Source organism: Cyprinodon tularosa, unplaced genomic scaffold, assembly GCF_016077235.1.
Source record: "Cyprinodon tularosa strain WSP-4 unplaced genomic scaffold, ASM1607723v1 ctg668, whole genome shotgun sequence".
Classification (NCBI taxonomy): Eukaryota; Metazoa; Chordata; class Actinopteri; order Cyprinodontiformes; family Cyprinodontidae; genus Cyprinodon; species Cyprinodon tularosa.
Window position 1 is genome coordinate 366,663 of NW_024039416.1, and position 18,112 is coordinate 384,774.

Here is an 18,112-nt window from a genome sequence, read left to right on the forward strand (position 1 = left end):
TCCCAATGTCTAACAGAAGGGAAGAAATGTTTTTTTACTTGAACTTCCTAATTTCTGTTGAAATCTCCAGATGATTTGTTTTTACAGCTGATTTATTTAAAAAATAAACAGATTAAAATCAAATGACTCGCTGATGTTTTGTCTGCTTTTTTACCTTAATAAATGTATACTTGTTACTCTACACTGTCTTAACTTAGCATTAATTTGCTTTTTTTGGTTAGTCATATAGTTACTAGAAACATTGTACCAAATTGTCAGGGTTTGGTTGAGGACCCAAATGCAGAGGCAGGGAGGCAGAGGTGAGTTCTTGCAGTTTTAATTGAATGTTTACAGGTAGAAATCCAAAAATCCAACTTAAAAATGTTAAACAAACCAGAACCATGGAGACATCAGGGAAAACAATCATGAGGAGCCAGCACTGAGGAGCTGCACAGGGAGAGTATTTATGACTGACTGAACAAAGAGAGGACTAATGAGCTGATTGGGAGCAGGTGTGAACAGAGGATTCTAGAAGGATCTAGGGAAAACGGGACCAATACAAGAGGGCAACAAAGAAATATCTAAGAACTCAAATACATCCAAAAAAACACAACAAAATAGAAATTAAACCAATAAAACTGAAAAAAAAAAAAAAAAAACTTAAAGGCATACTATGTAACATCATTCAGTTATTAATGTGTTCCATAACGTTTTGGATGATTAAAGGAGTAATTTCAGGTCGAACAAAGGTTTTCTCGGCCGCCCTGGTGGTCTGTAGGGGAAATACCGTACTTGCAATTGCAGGAGCCCTTGGCCCGCACCCACAGGCTCAGAAGTCTCGTGCATCTTCCTCTCAGAGGAAAACCCAGCAGCATGGCGGGGGGGGCAATGAGTGAAATGGAGTTCTTTCTGTCAAACTGTCAGACCGTAGTAGCCACGTTAGCTCAGCCATGTCTTTGTCCAAATACGTTGTCTCCTTTTCTTTTTAGGGCTTTCAGCACAAAATTGCCCAAATTTCCAAGGCAGCGCGTTTCACTCTAGTGAGCTTCATGTTCCTCTCTACTCGTTTGGCTTCCAGATAGACGAGTCCGAGTAGCGCCATCTCACTGCGAAGCTGAGTCCCACCTGGTTTTTAGACGTACAGTGTGAGCAGACAGATCGCATTAAAGCGTCGGGTCGCACAGTGTGAGAACAAACATCGTAAGCTGGGAACTTTTAAATCCTGCGGATTTGTCATACAGTGGTAGCTGTGGCTGCGTGAAACAAATCGAAAAATCGTACACTGAATGCCCGACTTTAGCTAAGCTCAGTGTTGTAGATTAGCTTTTTCTGAACTTATTTCTCTTTTTCTTAGTTTTTCTAAGCTAAGTTTATCCAGTTTTTTTTTTTTTTTAGTTTAGTAGTGCAGCCTAAATTAAATTTAGCTTATAGTGTAGCTTAGCATATCTAAGCTTGGATTATTTGACCCTACCTTGGTTTAGCTGACTTTCTCTTAGTTTTTCTCGTCTTTAATTGTTGCAGTTTAGTACAGCTTAGATTTTTATTTTAGCATTTTTTAAACATACTTCATCACATTCTAAATCCCTCTTTTTTACTTAATTTTACCTGAATGTATTTGATTTTGGTTTAATTTTAGCATAAGCGCTGTTTTGGTAACCTTAGCTTATATTAGCTTTATTTAGCTTAGCCTAACTTTCGTTTTCCTTTTACATTACATCAGTTTGTTCAATTTTGCTTATTGTTTTGATTTAGTTTTTTTAAATAGACTTGCTAATGTTTTTTTAATTTGTTGTACTTCATTTTTGAGCTTCTGGATTAACCTCATTAAGTTTATTTTAGCGTTTTAAATTAGCTGAGTTTACTACCTTAGCTTTATGTTACTAATACTAATGATCTAATCTTGATTATTGGATTTTAATCTTTACTTTGCATATTTGACATTTTCTTACCGTAGTTAATAGGATCTCTAATATAATATTTCACTTTAGCATATTTCCTATAGGCCAATATGTTTTTTTTTTATTTTTTTATTTATCTCATATTACTTTAATTTCAAATAGTCTATATTTTACTTCTTTTTTTTTTACTTTGCTCTATTTCTTTCAAAGAGATTTAAACATTTATGAAGTAATTAAACTATAAAATCAGAGCAGTGATGATAAAACAAAGAAAATCAGTAAATTAAGGAAGAATTAATATCGTTTATCGATTTGAAATTTTTGACCCAAACTGGATCCACATTTGCAGAGTTTGGATCCCATCATGTATTTACTGCAGGAATTAAACAAGTGTTTGAAAAATCTTTGTGTTTTATTTTTCATATTTATCTAAAGATAAACAAAAGTATGTCGGATATTTCTGGGCTCTGCATACAGACGGTGTTTGAAGTCGTCTCCTCTCCATCTTTCAGTGATTCTCCCACATATCCTACGGTAAACTGCGTCACACAGGTTCTCCCATCGGTTGCCGGGAGACCATGTTTGGAGAACAGTTTATTAAATTTCCGCAGTTGAAGCATATTAAGCACCGTCTTGAGTTACAATCAAACAGTCTGATTCCTGAAACTGAAGACGGCGGATGCAGGATGGACGGTTTGGGATTTCAGCCTTGATCGAGGTAAACGCCTGCTGTGGATAAACTCATTTCTTTTCTGCATTTGTTTTATGAACTTATGTCTGAATGCTGGTGTCCTGCTGGATGTACTAACATCTAGTCAATCTATATCTTTGATTTTTCTCAGGTGCTGCTCAGTAGGTTTTGATTTATTAAACAAGTATAGCAATGTTTATGGGAATTAGAACAAATTAGCTGAAATATTCAATCAGGTTTGTAACTTTTCACCACAATTTCCCCATTGTGGGACAATAAAGGGATTTACTATTCTATTTTATTCTATTATTTCTGTAGAAAGTTGGTCTCAGAGTGGAAGGTAGGAAGAGACTCTCCATGCTTACAAATCGCACCATGACATGAACAGCTGGGTTTGTTTTAATCACTGGTACTAATCACAAAAAAACCCAAAAAAGTTTGTTTAAAAGGAGATCCAAAGGTTTCTGGCAGAACTTCACCTCCTTTCAAAATGCATGACCGGGTCAAAGATGTGATGAAGTGAAAACTGAAAGTTCTTGGAACCAACTTTAGTGTCAGACCAACATGTTTGAGGCTGTAGCCTTCATCGGCTCCATTACAAATCAAAACACATATTATCTACAGTTGAAATGTCTGATTTGTCCTCGTCTGTGTCCCTGTCAGTCAGCTCGATATCGTATATAATAATTTCTTCTTACCCACTAATTTGGTTAAATAAAGGTTAAGTAGAATAAAACAAATGCACATGGACACACTGATCTCTTCTGGGTTGGAGTTCCTTTTGCATGGATTACAGTATCAATCAGAACCAGGTCTGGATTCAGAGGCATCTGAGGTCCCCAATATAAACTACTACTCACATCTGGATCCTTTCATTTTTGTCACTTTGAGGCGTGGAACAAAGTCGAGAATGTAAACGGCCTGTGATTGGCTACTTTTCAGGACATCCTGCCTTTTAAACAGTATTGTTGTTTTTTCCTAGCTGTAGTTAGCAAACATTAGCAAAGGATCCTCAACCTAAATGCTGGTGAGGATTCTCAGTCATCCAGGTCATAATAATTCCAAAAATGTTTTTTAAAAATCGACTGGACTTTGTTTCCACGTTTGAAGACGTTTCTGTTCCATCCAGGAAGCTTTTTCAATTCAAAATGTCGGAAATAGTGTTGAGTTCCAGGTTTTATCCAGCAGCCCAACAAAGCCTGGTTTTAGTTTAGAAAACATGCAAATAGAACCTGACGAAAGGGCTCCACCCCTTAGGAATGGGGGCTCTTTTGTATGTTTGTTATCCTCTAATACCCAATACCTGTCTATGTCTCTGAAAGGGGGTCATTAAAGTGAATTGTTGGCCTTGCTGAACAGGCAAGGTCTTCTGCTCCCCTGTAAAGGGGTTGGGGCTGCGATGATAGCAGGAAGGAATCAACTCTATCGCTGCATTGGAGGTTTATGAAAGCTGAAATCTGGCTTAAACATGTATATAAATGTTCTCTTTATCAGACGATACTGTCCCCAAAAAAAATCCTGTCTTAAAATCTGTGTTTTTTTTCCATTATCTTCTGCAGGCCAGTTAGTTCTACGTCAGCCTGAACACCTAAATTCAGCCAATCATATATCAACGGTCATCTGTCAATCAAATGCTTTCGGTCATAGCATCTTGATTCATGTGTCGCAGCTAATATACGCAACGGTTGAAATCGGAATCCTTTCCTTTCCCATTGAGTTGCGTCCCAGTGTTCACGGGGATGGACGTCTGTGTCTTCGGCAGGCGTAGAGCTAACAGAACTGGCAGCGTTGCGAGGCAAGGGCTCAAACATGTACGGCTGGAAGCCTTCTACACCAAACCAAGCTTCTGCCGCCCTGGCGTCCTCTTCCACAACATCTTGGTCCCCGCTTTCCTCCTCTAAATAAAAAATGGATGACGGAGGAGACTCATCCACGACCTCCGACACTAAACTCTCCTCCTCTTGCATGTTTCCTCTGTCCATAGCGTTCCTTGACAGCGTCGTTTCTAAGGCACCAATTTAGTGCTACTTGGTCCCAATGGAATTTCCCATTGGGAACCTGCTAGCACTAAGTTGCTAACTGGTTAGCAAGATGCTTCAGAGAAACCGGCCACAATCAAACTTGCTTGCGAACCTTCCGCCACAACAATCCCGCCCCCTTGATAATCGACCAATCACATTCACTTTATTCACTCGTGTAAAGTCGGGCACCACTCGGGAGAATTGCAGAATGCAACAGTTGGAACGGCCGCTTCCCTACGACTTTAAGGTGCTTTGCCAGTTATAAAATTTGTTGTTTTATTCACTAATCTACTGTTAGAAATGTACATGTTTGACAATCTGCATTACGTATCGGAGACAGAAATCATGAACTTTTCATCTTATTGGTCAGCAGGCATCCCTAAAGTCGGTCCTGGAGGGCCGCTGTCCTGCAGGTTTTAGAGGTTTCTCTGCTTTAGCACAGCTGATGCTGATGATTGCAGTTCAGCAAAAGCCTGTTAATCAACTATTAATGTAAATCAGCTGTGCTGGAGCCAGAGATGGGAAGTAACGAAGTACAAATACTCCGTTACTGTACTCAAGTAGATTTTTCTGATATTTTTACTTTACTTTAATACTTATTTTTATGGCGACTTTTTACTTCTACTCCTTACATTTTTACACAAATATCTGTACTTTCTACTCCTTACATTTAAAAAAATTGTCTCGTTACTTTAGTTTTGAATCATTTCAATGGAGTTACCGTTATTATTTTTCACGTCATCAATACCAAATTCAATCTAATTGGATGGGAATCTACGTTGCATTTGACGCACCACTACAAGATGAATCGATAGATTCGGCGGTATTCATTGGCGGCAAATCATTGCAGCTTGGTGGCGGTGGCGTTAGCATAGTAGCATGGACGACGAGATGATTGAAAATGAACACAACGGAGACCTAGTCCTATTGGCAGACATCCATTTAAAATGTAGGCAACGGCATGAAAAAAGTGGTTTCTACTTTTACTTTTATACTTTAAGTAAATTTACAAGCCTGTACTTTGTTACTTTTACTTGAGTAAAGAAGTTTAATCAGTACTTCCACTTTTACCAGAGTATTTTTTAACACAAGTATCTGTACTTTTACTGAAGTACGGAAAGTGAGTACTTTTGCCATCTCTGGCTGGAGCAGAGAAACCTCTAAAACCTGCAGGACAGCGGCCCTCTGGGACCGACTTTAGGGATGCCTGGTCTACAGTCTGATATTTAAATCAAACAAATCCCTGCTGCTGCAAACCCTCAAAGATAAATTTTAACTATTACTTATAATGCTTATCCTATTGCCAGATATTATCTGGCTCCATACGATAGCTAGGAATTTAACCTATTAAAGGATGTAACGTTTATAAGTATTGGATATTCATAAGCGTTAGGATTAAGCTGCAGACACACATTTCAGTTTTGTTAGTCCTACTCTGCCAAATGATGCTTCTATTAACGAAAGCAACTCCTTCCCGCAATACATGAACATCTTTTCCTTACCAGAAGTTGCAGAATGTTATCAAGATTTGTGTGTCCACTCTGACTTTAATTGTCCCTGTCAAGTTATGCAAGGAGAAAAAAAATAAAAAGGGTCTCTTCCTGTGGACTTGAGTGAGTGAGTGTGTATGGCGGTGCGTGGATGTTGTTGAATCAGACTGGAATGACTGTTTCCCGTCTCCCTGGATCAAAGAGGGAGAGAGACGGACAGAAAAAAAGTATTTCGAAACACAAAGATTTAAGTAAGTATTAACATACTTTATTTGAGATAGAAGTCTTGGCGTTTTAACCTTTTTTCATCTGCATTTCTATATTGTTTTTATATTAATCTTAACAGTTTTCATTATATGCTTCACGTAGAATCATCTGACATAATCTAAAGCATAACTAACCTTTTACGTCTCTTAATAGAATCGGTTCTTCTCTTTTTCAACCGGATCTCATTCTTTTGTTCTCTTTCCAAGAATTATTTGTTAGTTTTCTCAACAAAAAAGATAACTTGCTCATGTATTGAGGGAAATAAAAGTTGCTTTCACCTTTAGGATATTAGAGTTTAGGTAAAATCCAAGTAACATTTTGTACAAAAACATTTCAAACATAACTCTCTACTTCTGTATCTTATTGTTGAGCGAATAACCAGTACTTACCGTAGGGAAGAGAAAATCTCACTTCACTAAACATCTGGATTATTATGATGATACTGGTCTGAATGTCATAGTTTCACTTTAAGTTTATACGGAGGTACATCTAGTGCACCATTTAAAGGGTACGTAGAATCTCTACTTTAAGGAAATGTATTGTTTTTAAATACTGCAGACTTCTTTTTAATTTATTTGATGTTCTAGACAGTCTTAATTTGAGTTTTTCTGATGTAATTACTTTTAGCAACTTTCTTTGCATCCTATAACAGTTGTATTCCATATAGTTTACAAGTAAACGTTAAGTTTACAAAAAAAATCCAAATCTAGATAAGTCATTTTTTCCTTCAAATAAGTGCATTTGTTCTTGAACTGAGGAGATAACAGAGACAGTTTGCCAGTAGAACAAGACAACTGCATGTTATCTAATTATCTTATTTCAAGAGTAAAAACACCCATTCCATTTGCAAATAATCTTATTTATCACCAACGCGGTGCCCTCACCGAGTCTTCTAAATAAAGAACAACCCACCAGTGGGCTTAGTTTGAAATTTTATTTTATTTTGTTGCTCTTCTTTTTAATCATTTATAGAGATTTCAAAATGACAATGTCTAAATAAACTTAGGAATTAACAGAAACAATAAAAATATGTTGATAACGAACAAAGTTTAGGCTAACGCTAACCCTTGCAGCTCATGGGTCAGTAATGGTCGCCCTTCCTAAGTCTCGGTACCCTTGAAGTGGCCCTCAGCCTTAAAAAGGTTGGTGACCCCTGAACTAAAGGGTAAATACACTCCTTCTTTTCGCGTTGTTAATGCAGAGTATGCAATTAAAACCTGGTCCAAGTTGTTTCCTGCAGCGGGGAGGCTGGGAAAAAATGTGGTCTGGAAATGTTTGATCTTTTACATTTCAACCATTGATCGATTAATACATCATGTTTATCAAACTTGACAAAGAATGAAGTGATGAATAAAGAAACTGATATATGAAACATCTGTAGATCTGTAGGGCTGAATCTTTATAAAAGGTAACGACGTGTGTATGACGTCATCGGCGCGCCGGACTGGAGTTGTGACAGGCAGCTTCCTACAGCTGTCTTAAACACTTCATAAGTTCAGCCCTGCATCATCAGACATCTCATAGCCGATAACCGATATCGATACCGATGTTAAAGCTGGACAAAAATAAGTAGTCATTGAAAATAGCAGTTTTGTTATACATTTCTGACACTTTGAAAAATAATATACTCAAATATATTTTCATATGCTGATATCAAATAGATTTTTAAAAACGCGGTATCGATCTATTTTACTTTCAAAATCTCGTGAAATTTCATCGTTCTGTCACAAACTCTCGTGATATTTTGCAAATTCTTGTGAGATTTTGTTAGTAAAATAGATCGATACCGCGTCAATATATCAACATATAAAAATATGGCAACATTTCGTGAATTTTCGGGGGATTTCGTAGCATAACGATGACATATAGCAATATTTCATTAGTAAAAGAGACTGATATGGTGTTTTTAAATGGCAATATATCAGCATATGAAGATATTGGGATATTTTAATGGATCAATATTTTTTCCCTCGTCTTTAGAAGTTTTTAAGTCTGTAAAAAAGAAGTTTTTGAGGAAGAAGAAGAAGTAGTATATATTTTTTTTTTTAGACTTTAGAAACTCAGAAGCTGATCAAATATCGGGTTAAATATCGGTGGGGTGGCCGATGTCCGATATTCAGTTTTAAGGCCGATACCGATAGGGGGCTGATTATATCGTGCATCCCTAGCTAAAATCTTAGCTTATAACCTGAGTACGTGCAAATCAGCAATTAAGAATCTTGTTTTTGCTGAGATTCGTACGTGACCTCCAGCATGTATTACTAATGTGGATAAAAGAAAGAGGCCTCTATAATTATTTATATAATTTAAATCCATCAGCACTGAATCTACGTGTATTCTGCTAATATCATTTGTTAAACGTTGGTATTAGCTTCTTTGGTTGTTTGGGTTGGTACTAAGACCTGCAGAAAAAAGAAATCATGCATCTGCGTAAAGTTTGAGAGAAGCTAGCCTGGCTACGATCAGACCCACATCAAGATGTCGGGGAAAGCAGAATAAAGCTTTAGCCTCGCTACATGCAGTTAGCCAAGCCCTGTTGCTAAATAATGCTATAAACCTGTCCATCAGACCAGCGCTGTAGCAGGAGATGTTGTGCAAATAAAGCATGTAATAAAGAGTGAACTTCTTGATGATTCTGTCATTTTTTAAGCCGTATCTTTATTAACTCAGACACGCAGCAGATGAAGAATTTTTCTGGCCTCATCATCAGATCCTGATTTTGTTTGTTTTCTTTCATGCAGCTTCTCTGAAAGTGCGTGAGGATCTGAGCAGCGGCCATGTTTTACAGTCGCCTGCTGTTTTCGCTGTACATCCTCACCTTCCTGATGGGGGTCCCCACCAACATCCTGTCCTTCATCACCCTCTGCAAGAAGGTGTGTCGCAAGGCGGCGCCCATTGATGTCCTCCTCCTCAACCTCACTATCTCAGACCTCATTTTCCTGACCTTCCTGCCCTTTAAAATGAAGGAGGCGTACGACAACATGGCGTGGCTGATGCCCTACCCTCTTTGCCCGCTGACTGGGTTCATCTTCTATGTCACCATCTATAACAGCACGCTGCTGCTCACAGCTGTGAGCGTGGAGCGCTACCTGGGCGTGGCCTTCCCCCTCAGGTACTCTGTGTGCCGCCGGCCTCGCTACGCCGTGTGGGCCTGCTTGATCTTCTGGGTGGTGACCTCCTGCAACCTCAGCATCGTCTACATCCTGCCGTACTCCCAGTGGAGCTACAGCAGCAACGCCAGCGGGCCCGTCCCACCTCCAACCACCTGCTACCGCAACTTCTCAGAGGCTGAGCTCAAAATTCTTCTGCCCGTTCGCCTGGAGCTTTTCCTCCTCCTCTTTTGCATCCCCTTCATCATCAGCTGCTTCTGCTACGTCAACTTCATCCTCATTCTGTCTCGCCTACCCAACATCAGCCGGCGGCGGAGGCTGAGGTGCATCGGCCTGGCGCTGGGGACGCTGATAGTCTTCGCTGTCTGCTTCGGGCCTTACAATGCCTCCCATGTGGTGGGATTCATCCAACACGAGAGCCAGGAGTGGAGGAATCTGGCGCTGCTCTCCAGCACCCTCAACGCCTGCCTGGATCCATTTATCTTCTACATGTCGTCCACGGCGGTCAGGGGCATGTTAAACCGCTGCTTCATGAGGATCACGGCTAAGATGCACATCCTGGGGTGTAGAAGGAGGCCCGCGCCCTCCGCAGCATCATCTGCAGAATAGTGAAGGACAAAAGAACCCGACATGAGCGACATATTTATGAACTTGACTTAATGCCGTTCATGATGAGGATGAAAGAAGTTCTGCACACTGTTCTTAAACCAGTAAACCTCTGTGAAAAGCAGCTGATTTCCCAAATCTGGAGCTTAGTTGCTGCGTTTCTAGGTAGCAAATCAAAACTTGAAACTGTGGCTTTAAAGTTCTGTTCTGGGATCCCAAACCATTGCTCAACGCTGCCACAACAATAACTACCATAAATAAAGTTTTAATGTATCTGGAGAAATCCGTTCTCCTAGCTGGTATCCAATGTCTTCATGACTCGACTTCTCCGTCTTCTAAAAAGTCTTCATGCTCTGCCTTATTTAATCACCAGATGGACGGCATGTTTGCTCTCACACCAGCTGCTTGTTACCGGCAGGAAACGGCCGTAATCCGACCATCATGCAGTGTTTGAAGTCCTCTGAGAGCAGAGAGAGTCGCCGTTTACAGCCGGGGCCTGAACACACCGCGGCGTAATCTGTGTTTACACCACCTGCCAGCTGATACGACCTCCTCAGCTTTTTAATTGGCCAAATCCGCTCATAAAACCCTTTGCTTTAATTTGAAAGGGGGACTCTGTTCCTCTTAGAATCACAGACGGATGTTTGACCAGATGTGTTTCCAGAACTTCTTCAGAAGCAGTTTTAGGAGGAAACGCCAAACTAAACACTCTCCTACCTGAGCGGAACCTGTCCGGATCAGGAAACTTCTCTGGAGATCCACAGCCGCTCACTTTTTCACAATCAACCCCAGAACCAGAAACATCTTCATCATGTTTCCCATCGTTCCTTCCGTCCTCTGAGGATCCAACTCCACCATCACTTCCAGCTGTCATTGAGTCTAATACTTTTAAGCCCTCCAAAGGTCAAAGGTAATCTTCAACCGGCTGGAAACTGGTCCGTCCAGCAGCTGTACCCTCCTCTTCCTTCTCAGTCAGGCCTTCAGATCATGGATGTGGTCTTTAACCCTTTATAGGGCAAGTTAGTGTTTCTGATCACATGCATACCCCTTACAAATGGAGTCCCCCCCCATCCCTCAGTGAGGTCTAGATGCACAAGATCTATATCCAGACATTCAGCAAAGATCCTGCTACATGGCTGTCAGCTTATTTTGGCATTTGACCAATTAGATGAGCATTGAATGATAGATTACCTACTGGAAATTAAGTTGGATACCTCAAGGTAAAAAAGTTAAAAAGTTAATAAGCCTAGTTAACAATTATATTTAGGCTTATAAACAATAAAATATAGGTGCTAGTATCAGCATTAAAGGAATAGTACACCCAAAACATGATTAGTCTTCATTTTCTACTCACCCCCATGCTGAACAACACCCTGGAGTACTTTTTTGATATTGTCGTGCTTTACCTTCCGGTGGCGTGGATGTTCTGATGAAGCACACGACAAGGAATCTTCTTGAACTGAACTTTACTTTCTCCAGCAACAGGTGAGTTACAGACACAGCTGATGGTTTATACACTGCGTTGTTTGGCCTCTAGCTCTGGCACAGACAGCGTTTTAGCAGTGTCCGTACAGTGAGCCTTACAACCAGAATCATAACAACGAAAGCTCTCGCGATGATAAGGTTAACTAGACGACCGTGTTGCATTTACTGACTTAACACTAGGCTCGGAGAAATCAAACCGAAAACAGAATAACAGCCTTACACTACCCCCCCTTTTCAAGACTACTGAGTCCCTTCAGTATCTTTAGGGTAAAGAAACAACTCTGGTAAACAGAAATGAGTCCAAAATTACAAAAAAACAAATACCATGGGGCGATAAAACTAACCAATCCCCTGGTTACTTTTAGTTTTAACATTTAAGTTTTAACCCATAACATTTAGCTCAGTATAACTTCTACTAGTGTCTGAATCTCTCTGGTCGATTGACTATGCGACCACTCGATGTTTTAAAAGTCTTTTCTGAAGATTCTTCATCACCTCGTCTGCCTCCCTGGTGGTACGCTGGACCCTTGGGTTGAACAGTCTGACCTGAACCTTCATCCTGCGATGCCTTGTCCGGATCGTCTGGCAGTGGTAGCACTGGCGCCAAAGGAACATCCTCCGCATTTAGATGGTCTTGATCCTGGCACTGTTGCAGTATTTTACTCCTTTGATGTGAAACCCAAACTGGTATCACCTCGCTGTCATAGGGCTTGAGTCTGTCATGTTGCATTATTGTCCTGTGCTTGGGACCTTGGATCTCATACAGTACAGGACCACGGTGTGCTGCCACAATCAGGGGACCCCTCCATAACGCTTGAAGCTTTGGGCTAAGTCCCTTCTTTTTTGTGTCGTCTTTGACGAACACTAGATTGCAATTTATAAAGCTTTGAGGCTCTATGCAACGCACAGCTAGTGGCACAACATCATCCACGTCTTCTTCAAATTTTTCCCACCACTCATGAATTCTCTGGCAGTACTTGCACCCTCTGCATGGCAGATCTGCCAGATTTACCCCTGCTTGGTAACAGTCACATTTTTCCATATTTTCTTTTGGCAGCCTTGACATGGCATCTGCATTAGCATGCTGCTTACCAGCTCGATGCTCAATGTGGAAGTCGTACTGGCTCAATTCTTCAAGCCAGCGAGCTAGCTGTCCTTCAGGGCACTTGAACCGAAAGAGCCAGGTGAGACTGCCATGGTCGGTCCGAAGTAGGAACTTTCTTCCTAGAAGATAGTGGCGGAACTGACGTGTGAAACGCACAACAGCGAGTAATTCACGACGTGTGACACAGTACCTTTGTTGAGCTGGCGTAAGCTGACAGCTGGCATAGGCCAAAACTCTCTCTTCTCCCCACTGGACCTGTGACAGGACAGCACCGACACTGTTGTTGGAGGCATCAGTATCGAGAATAAACTTGCCTTCAGGATGGGGATATCCCAGCACAGGTGCAGTGGTCAGTCTCTCTTTGAGCTTAGTAAAAGCAGCCTGATGTTCCTCTGTCCATACAAACTCACTCTCCTTTTTCAGAAGATGATGAAGGGGGTTTGCCAGTTCTGCAAAATTTGGGACAAATTTGCGATAGTAGTTGCATAGCCCCAGGAACGCCTGTAACTCTTGCAGATTTTCAGGGGATTTCCACAGCTGTACATCTTTGACAAGAGCTGGCTTCGGTCTGATTCCTTCTCCACTCACAATATGGCCGAGAAACAGGACTTCTTCTTGAAGCAGGTGACATTTTGATGGCTTTAGCTTAAGCCCATGGCTCTGAAACCTTTGAAAAACCTGCTCGAGACGATCTAAGCTTTGGTCCACTCCGTTTTCAACGACAATGACATCATCCAGGTAAATAAGGAGGGTTTCCCATTGAAGGCCTCTAAGGACAAACTCCATTGCCCTTTGAAAAGTACTCGGAGCATTACAGAGTCCAAATGGCATTCGGGTGTATTCATAAAGGCCCCATTTTGTAATGAAGGCTGTCTTTTCACGATAGTTTTTGTCTACTGCAACCTGCCAGTAACCAGACTGGAGGTCTAGTGTAGAGAACATGGTAGCTCCCCCAACAACATCAAGGCATTCCTCAATCTGAGGTAGCGGATAAGCATCCTTGACAGTCAAACTATTTAGACTGCGGTAATCTACACACCACCTTACTCCTCCATCTTTTTTGTGTACCAGGACCACTGGAGAAGCCCATTCAGAAACTGATGGCGTGATTACCCCGGCTTCTAGCATGGATTTAAGATGTGCTTCCTCTTCACCCTGAAATCCCAGAGGGGTTCGCCTAACAGGTTGGCGTACAGGTCTAGCAGAACCAGTGTCAATCTTATGTGTAACAGCAGACATGTAACCAAGATCAGTCTCATCTTTAGCAAAGATGGACTGGTATGAGAGTAGCAGTTGAATAAACCGCTGCTGTTGTTCTTCAGTTAGAGCTTCACTTGTAGCAACAACCAGGCCTTGGAGATGCTCAGGAATGTCAGAAATTGTTGCTACTCTTCCCACTAGCAATGGTGATGCACTCTCTTCCATACAACTAGGCTCATCATTTTGCTCCAGTTCACATGTGGGTTCAGGAAAAGCTTCAACGAGGACTCCAAGGCATGCTCCTTTTGGTAAAGCTGTTCTCTTGGTTGAAAAATTGCACACTCTGACAGGCACTTTTTTTTCATTGTGACGACGACGCTTGCAAGGGCCACATTTTCTGCAATGTCTGAGGGCTCTAGCACTGCTGTAACATCCGGCCTTGGCTCCTCCACTTCCCCCCACACAACACATTCAGATGTAGCTGGTATGATGATGGTTTCCCCAAGAGTCACTCTAGCTACACAGTAGTCTGACCCATAGTCACGGACAATTTTTGAGGGCACTAGTTCACCTCCAATAAAAACCTTCCCACGGGTATAGATGACAACATCATGGGCTTTCATCAGATCCAATCCAAGGAGAACAGAGTCTCTTATTGGAGCGACATGCACATCCCATTTGAAAGTCTTAGATCCAATTTCAAACGTTACTGTGAGTCCATGTTTGGCTTTCATGCAATCTCCAACTCCTGCATTCAGTAGGTAGGTCTGGCGAAGCTCTACAGGTGCTGTTTTGCTTTCCAGGAGACTTTGGTACAGCTCTTCCGATATCACAGTTGTTTGAGCTCCTGTGTCTGCCACTGCTTGTGTTGAAATGCCATTTATGATCAGAGGAACTTGTAAACTCTCACCTCTCTTCTTGGTGCAGCCAATCTGCCGTCCTTGTAATTGTGGATCTGTGATAGGGGCTCCATCTGACTGCAGCATGTGGTCTGTAGGCGTTCCATTATAATTACATGCCACAGGGCTGGGTGGCCTACCACAGTCCTTTCTGAAATGTCCTGTCTCTCCACATTTAAAACATGGACCAGCTGCTCCACGATTTGGGCTTGGTGTTTGTGAGCGCCCTCTGTTGTTTTGCACCTGTTGGTAACTTTGCTTTCTTTCTGGTACAAAGCTCTGGGCTGCTTTTGGCTGTTGGGCTCTTGTGTTGCCAGGCTGGAGACTTTCAACCTGCAGCTTCAGATTTCCAACGGTGTTAACAAGAGTCTTAACTTGTTCCACTAATGCAGCAAACTGGTCAGATGTAACATACTGGGGAGTCTGGACCCTGCGTGACACTGTAGCTGTGTCTTCACACTTGTCTTCTTCGTCAACCCACGAGATGCGTCTTGCTCTGTTTTTTATCTCAGTGTCGCGGCCTACGGTAGCTTTGAAGTTATGCTCATGGGCCTCCACCAACTTTTGGGCCTCAACAAGGGAACTTGGATCACGATTCATAACTTCATAGGCCACCTTTTGATTTCGTAAGCCTTTGAGGAAAGCATCAGTTGCTAACTGATCCTGTAATTGGAGGTCTACTCCTGAATAAGCAAGTGTGACCAGGCGTCTCACCTCCTCTGCAAACTCAGCTGATGTTTCCCGTCCTTGTCTGAGTTCTCCAAGTTTCCTCCTTATGGTGTTGGGGGGTCTTTTTTCCCAAAACGTTGAGCGAGTTGCTCCACCAGCAGAACATAATCTTCCCTTGTGCGTTCTGGTAATGAGCAGACGTACCGGACTGCAGCTCCTCTTAAACACTCATGTAGTCTGTCCACTCGCTCTACAGCACTCCATCCATACTTCCTGGCTTGACGTTCAAACGGCATCAAAAATGAATCCCAATCCTCATTTCCATCAAACGTAGCTAGTTTAGGTCTCTGGGGTTCTGGCAATGTATGGTAATGGGCTGTAGAAATATTTTGCCTCCTATCATCATGGTACACAGGTATGTTTTGGGCTTCACGCTCAGAGTCTCTTATCTCCCTGCTTCTAGTGTCAGGTTCAGAAGCTATAGTCCGCCTTGACGGCCCTGTGCTTCGAGATCTTTGATTTATGACCTCCAGTTCAGCTGCAAAAGACGCATTATCCCTTGGTCTAGTAGTCATATCAAAAGAGACACTTGGCTCAGGTGCATGCCTTTCTCTTGTCTGCATTGGGATTATATTCACCCCCCCATTAGCAGGAATAGGTGATGGTGTGGGTTGTTGTGCAGCTGATTGTCCTGTAATGTGTGAAAGGACAGGGGCCAGCATCATTTGAAGGTTTCTTGTTTGTTGATTTTGATTTTCCAAGACAGCTTGTAACCATTTAGGAGCTGTTTCTGCCTCCCCAGGGGCTGATGTAGCGCCTTGTAATTCTTCTGTCATTTTTTAGTAAATTTTTCAACGTTTTTCCGTGTACTTCCGGTTACGCTCTTATTTTGAAGGACCGCACCGGAAGTTGCCCGCGGCTGCGCTTCAGCAACTTCACAACGTTTTTTTTTTTTTTTTTCTTTCTGTAGCGTAACTTGACTTATTAGTTCAGGATACCGTTTTTTTTTTTCTTTTCTTTTTGGATTAACAAGATCCCACTTCTGACACCAGTTGTCGTGCTTTACCTTCCGGTGGCGTGGATGTTCTGATTCAATTCAATTCAATTCAGTTTATTTATATAGCGCCAAATTCACAACACATGTCATCTCAAGGCACTTCACAGTTCAACCAGATCATAAAGTCAAATTGATACAAAGTTCTCCATCTAAGGAAAACCAGTTGATTGCATCGACTCATTGACTCAATACAATCCCTCACACTAAGCATGCTTGTAGCGACAGTGGAGAGGAAAAACTCCCTTTAAACAGGAAGAAACCTCCAGCAGAACCAGGCTCAGTGTGAGCGGCCATCTGCCGAGGCCGACTGGGTTCAAGAAGACGGAAGCAGAGACACAAAAGCAGCTGTAATAGGCGGCCCCGTCCAGGAAACACACAGCCAGGCAGACGAGCTCCGAGCCAGCTCCCATGTCAGAGGACGAAGAAAGCACATCCACCCAGTCACAGCACAGCTGATGTTTCTTTCCAGGATGACGTCACAGCCAAACAGGAACAGACAAGGCAAAGCTACTCTGAGGAAAAGCAGATAGAGCAGAAGGTTAGAGATTGAACTAACAGATTCTGCAGAATAGGAGAATAGAAAGAGAATGAAGCAGAATGATGAAATGGGGGTCCCTATGTCCTCCAGCAGTCTAAGCCTATAGCAGCATAACTATAGAGATAGCTCAGGATAACCTGAGCCACTCTAACTATAAGCTTTATCAAAAAGGAAAGTTTTAAGCCTAGCCTTAAAAGTAGACAGGGTGTCTGCCTCACGGACTAAAACTGGTAGTTGGTTCCACAGGAGAGGAGCCTGATAACTAAAAGATCTGCCTCCCATTCTACTTTTAGAAATTCTAGGAACCACTAGTAAACCTGCAGATTGAGAGCGAAGTGCTCTGTTAGGAACATAAGGAACAATCAGATCTCTGATATAAGATGGAGCTTGGCCATTTAAGGCTTTATATGTGAGAAGGAGGATTTTAAATTCTATTCTTGATTTAACAGGAAGCCAATGAAGAGAAGCCAGGATAGGAGAGATGTGATCTCTCTTTTTAATTTTCATCAGAACTCTGGCTGCAGCATTTTGGATCAGCTGAAGACTCTTAACTACAGTTTGTGGACTTCCTGATAGTAAAGAATTACAATAGTCCAGCCTTGAAGTAACAAATGCATGGACTAGTTTCTCAGCATCACCCCTGGACAGGAGATTTCTAATTTTTGCAATGTTCCTCAGATGAAAGAAGGAAATTCTAGAAACCTCTTTGATATGGGATTTAAATGACAGGTCCTGATCAAAAACAACACCAAGATTTTTTACTTTATTATCTGAAATCAGTTTAATCCCATCCAAATGAAGTGACTGACTAATCAGCTTATTTTTCAAAGACTCTGGTCCAAAGACTATAACTTCTGTTTTGTCTGCATTCAGAAGCAGAAAGTTAAGAGTCATCCAGGTTTTTATGTCTTCAAGACATGCCTGTAATCTATGTAATGGGTTAGCTTCATCTGGATTTATAGACAGATATAGCTGGGTATCATCAGCATAACAGTGAAAATTAATCCCATGCTGTCTAATAATTCTACCAATTGGGAGCATGTATAAAGTAAATAGAATTGGTCCTAGCACTGATCCCTGTGGTACTCCACAGGTAA

The 18,112-nt window shown here is 41.7% G+C and overlaps 1 protein-coding gene across 1 annotated transcript; it reads left to right on the plus strand.

Moving 5' to 3' along the window:
- The first annotated feature begins 9,113 nt into the window (after positions 1 to 9,113).
- LOC119771379 (free fatty acid receptor 3-like) lies at positions 9,114 to 10,065 on the plus strand. The gene has a single exon (XM_038267258.1). The coding sequence runs from the start codon at positions 9,124 to 9,126 to the stop codon at positions 10,063 to 10,065; it is 942 nt and encodes a 313-aa protein (XP_038123186.1). The 5' UTR covers positions 9,114 to 9,123.
- The last annotated feature ends 8,047 nt before the right edge of the window (positions 10,066 to 18,112 follow it).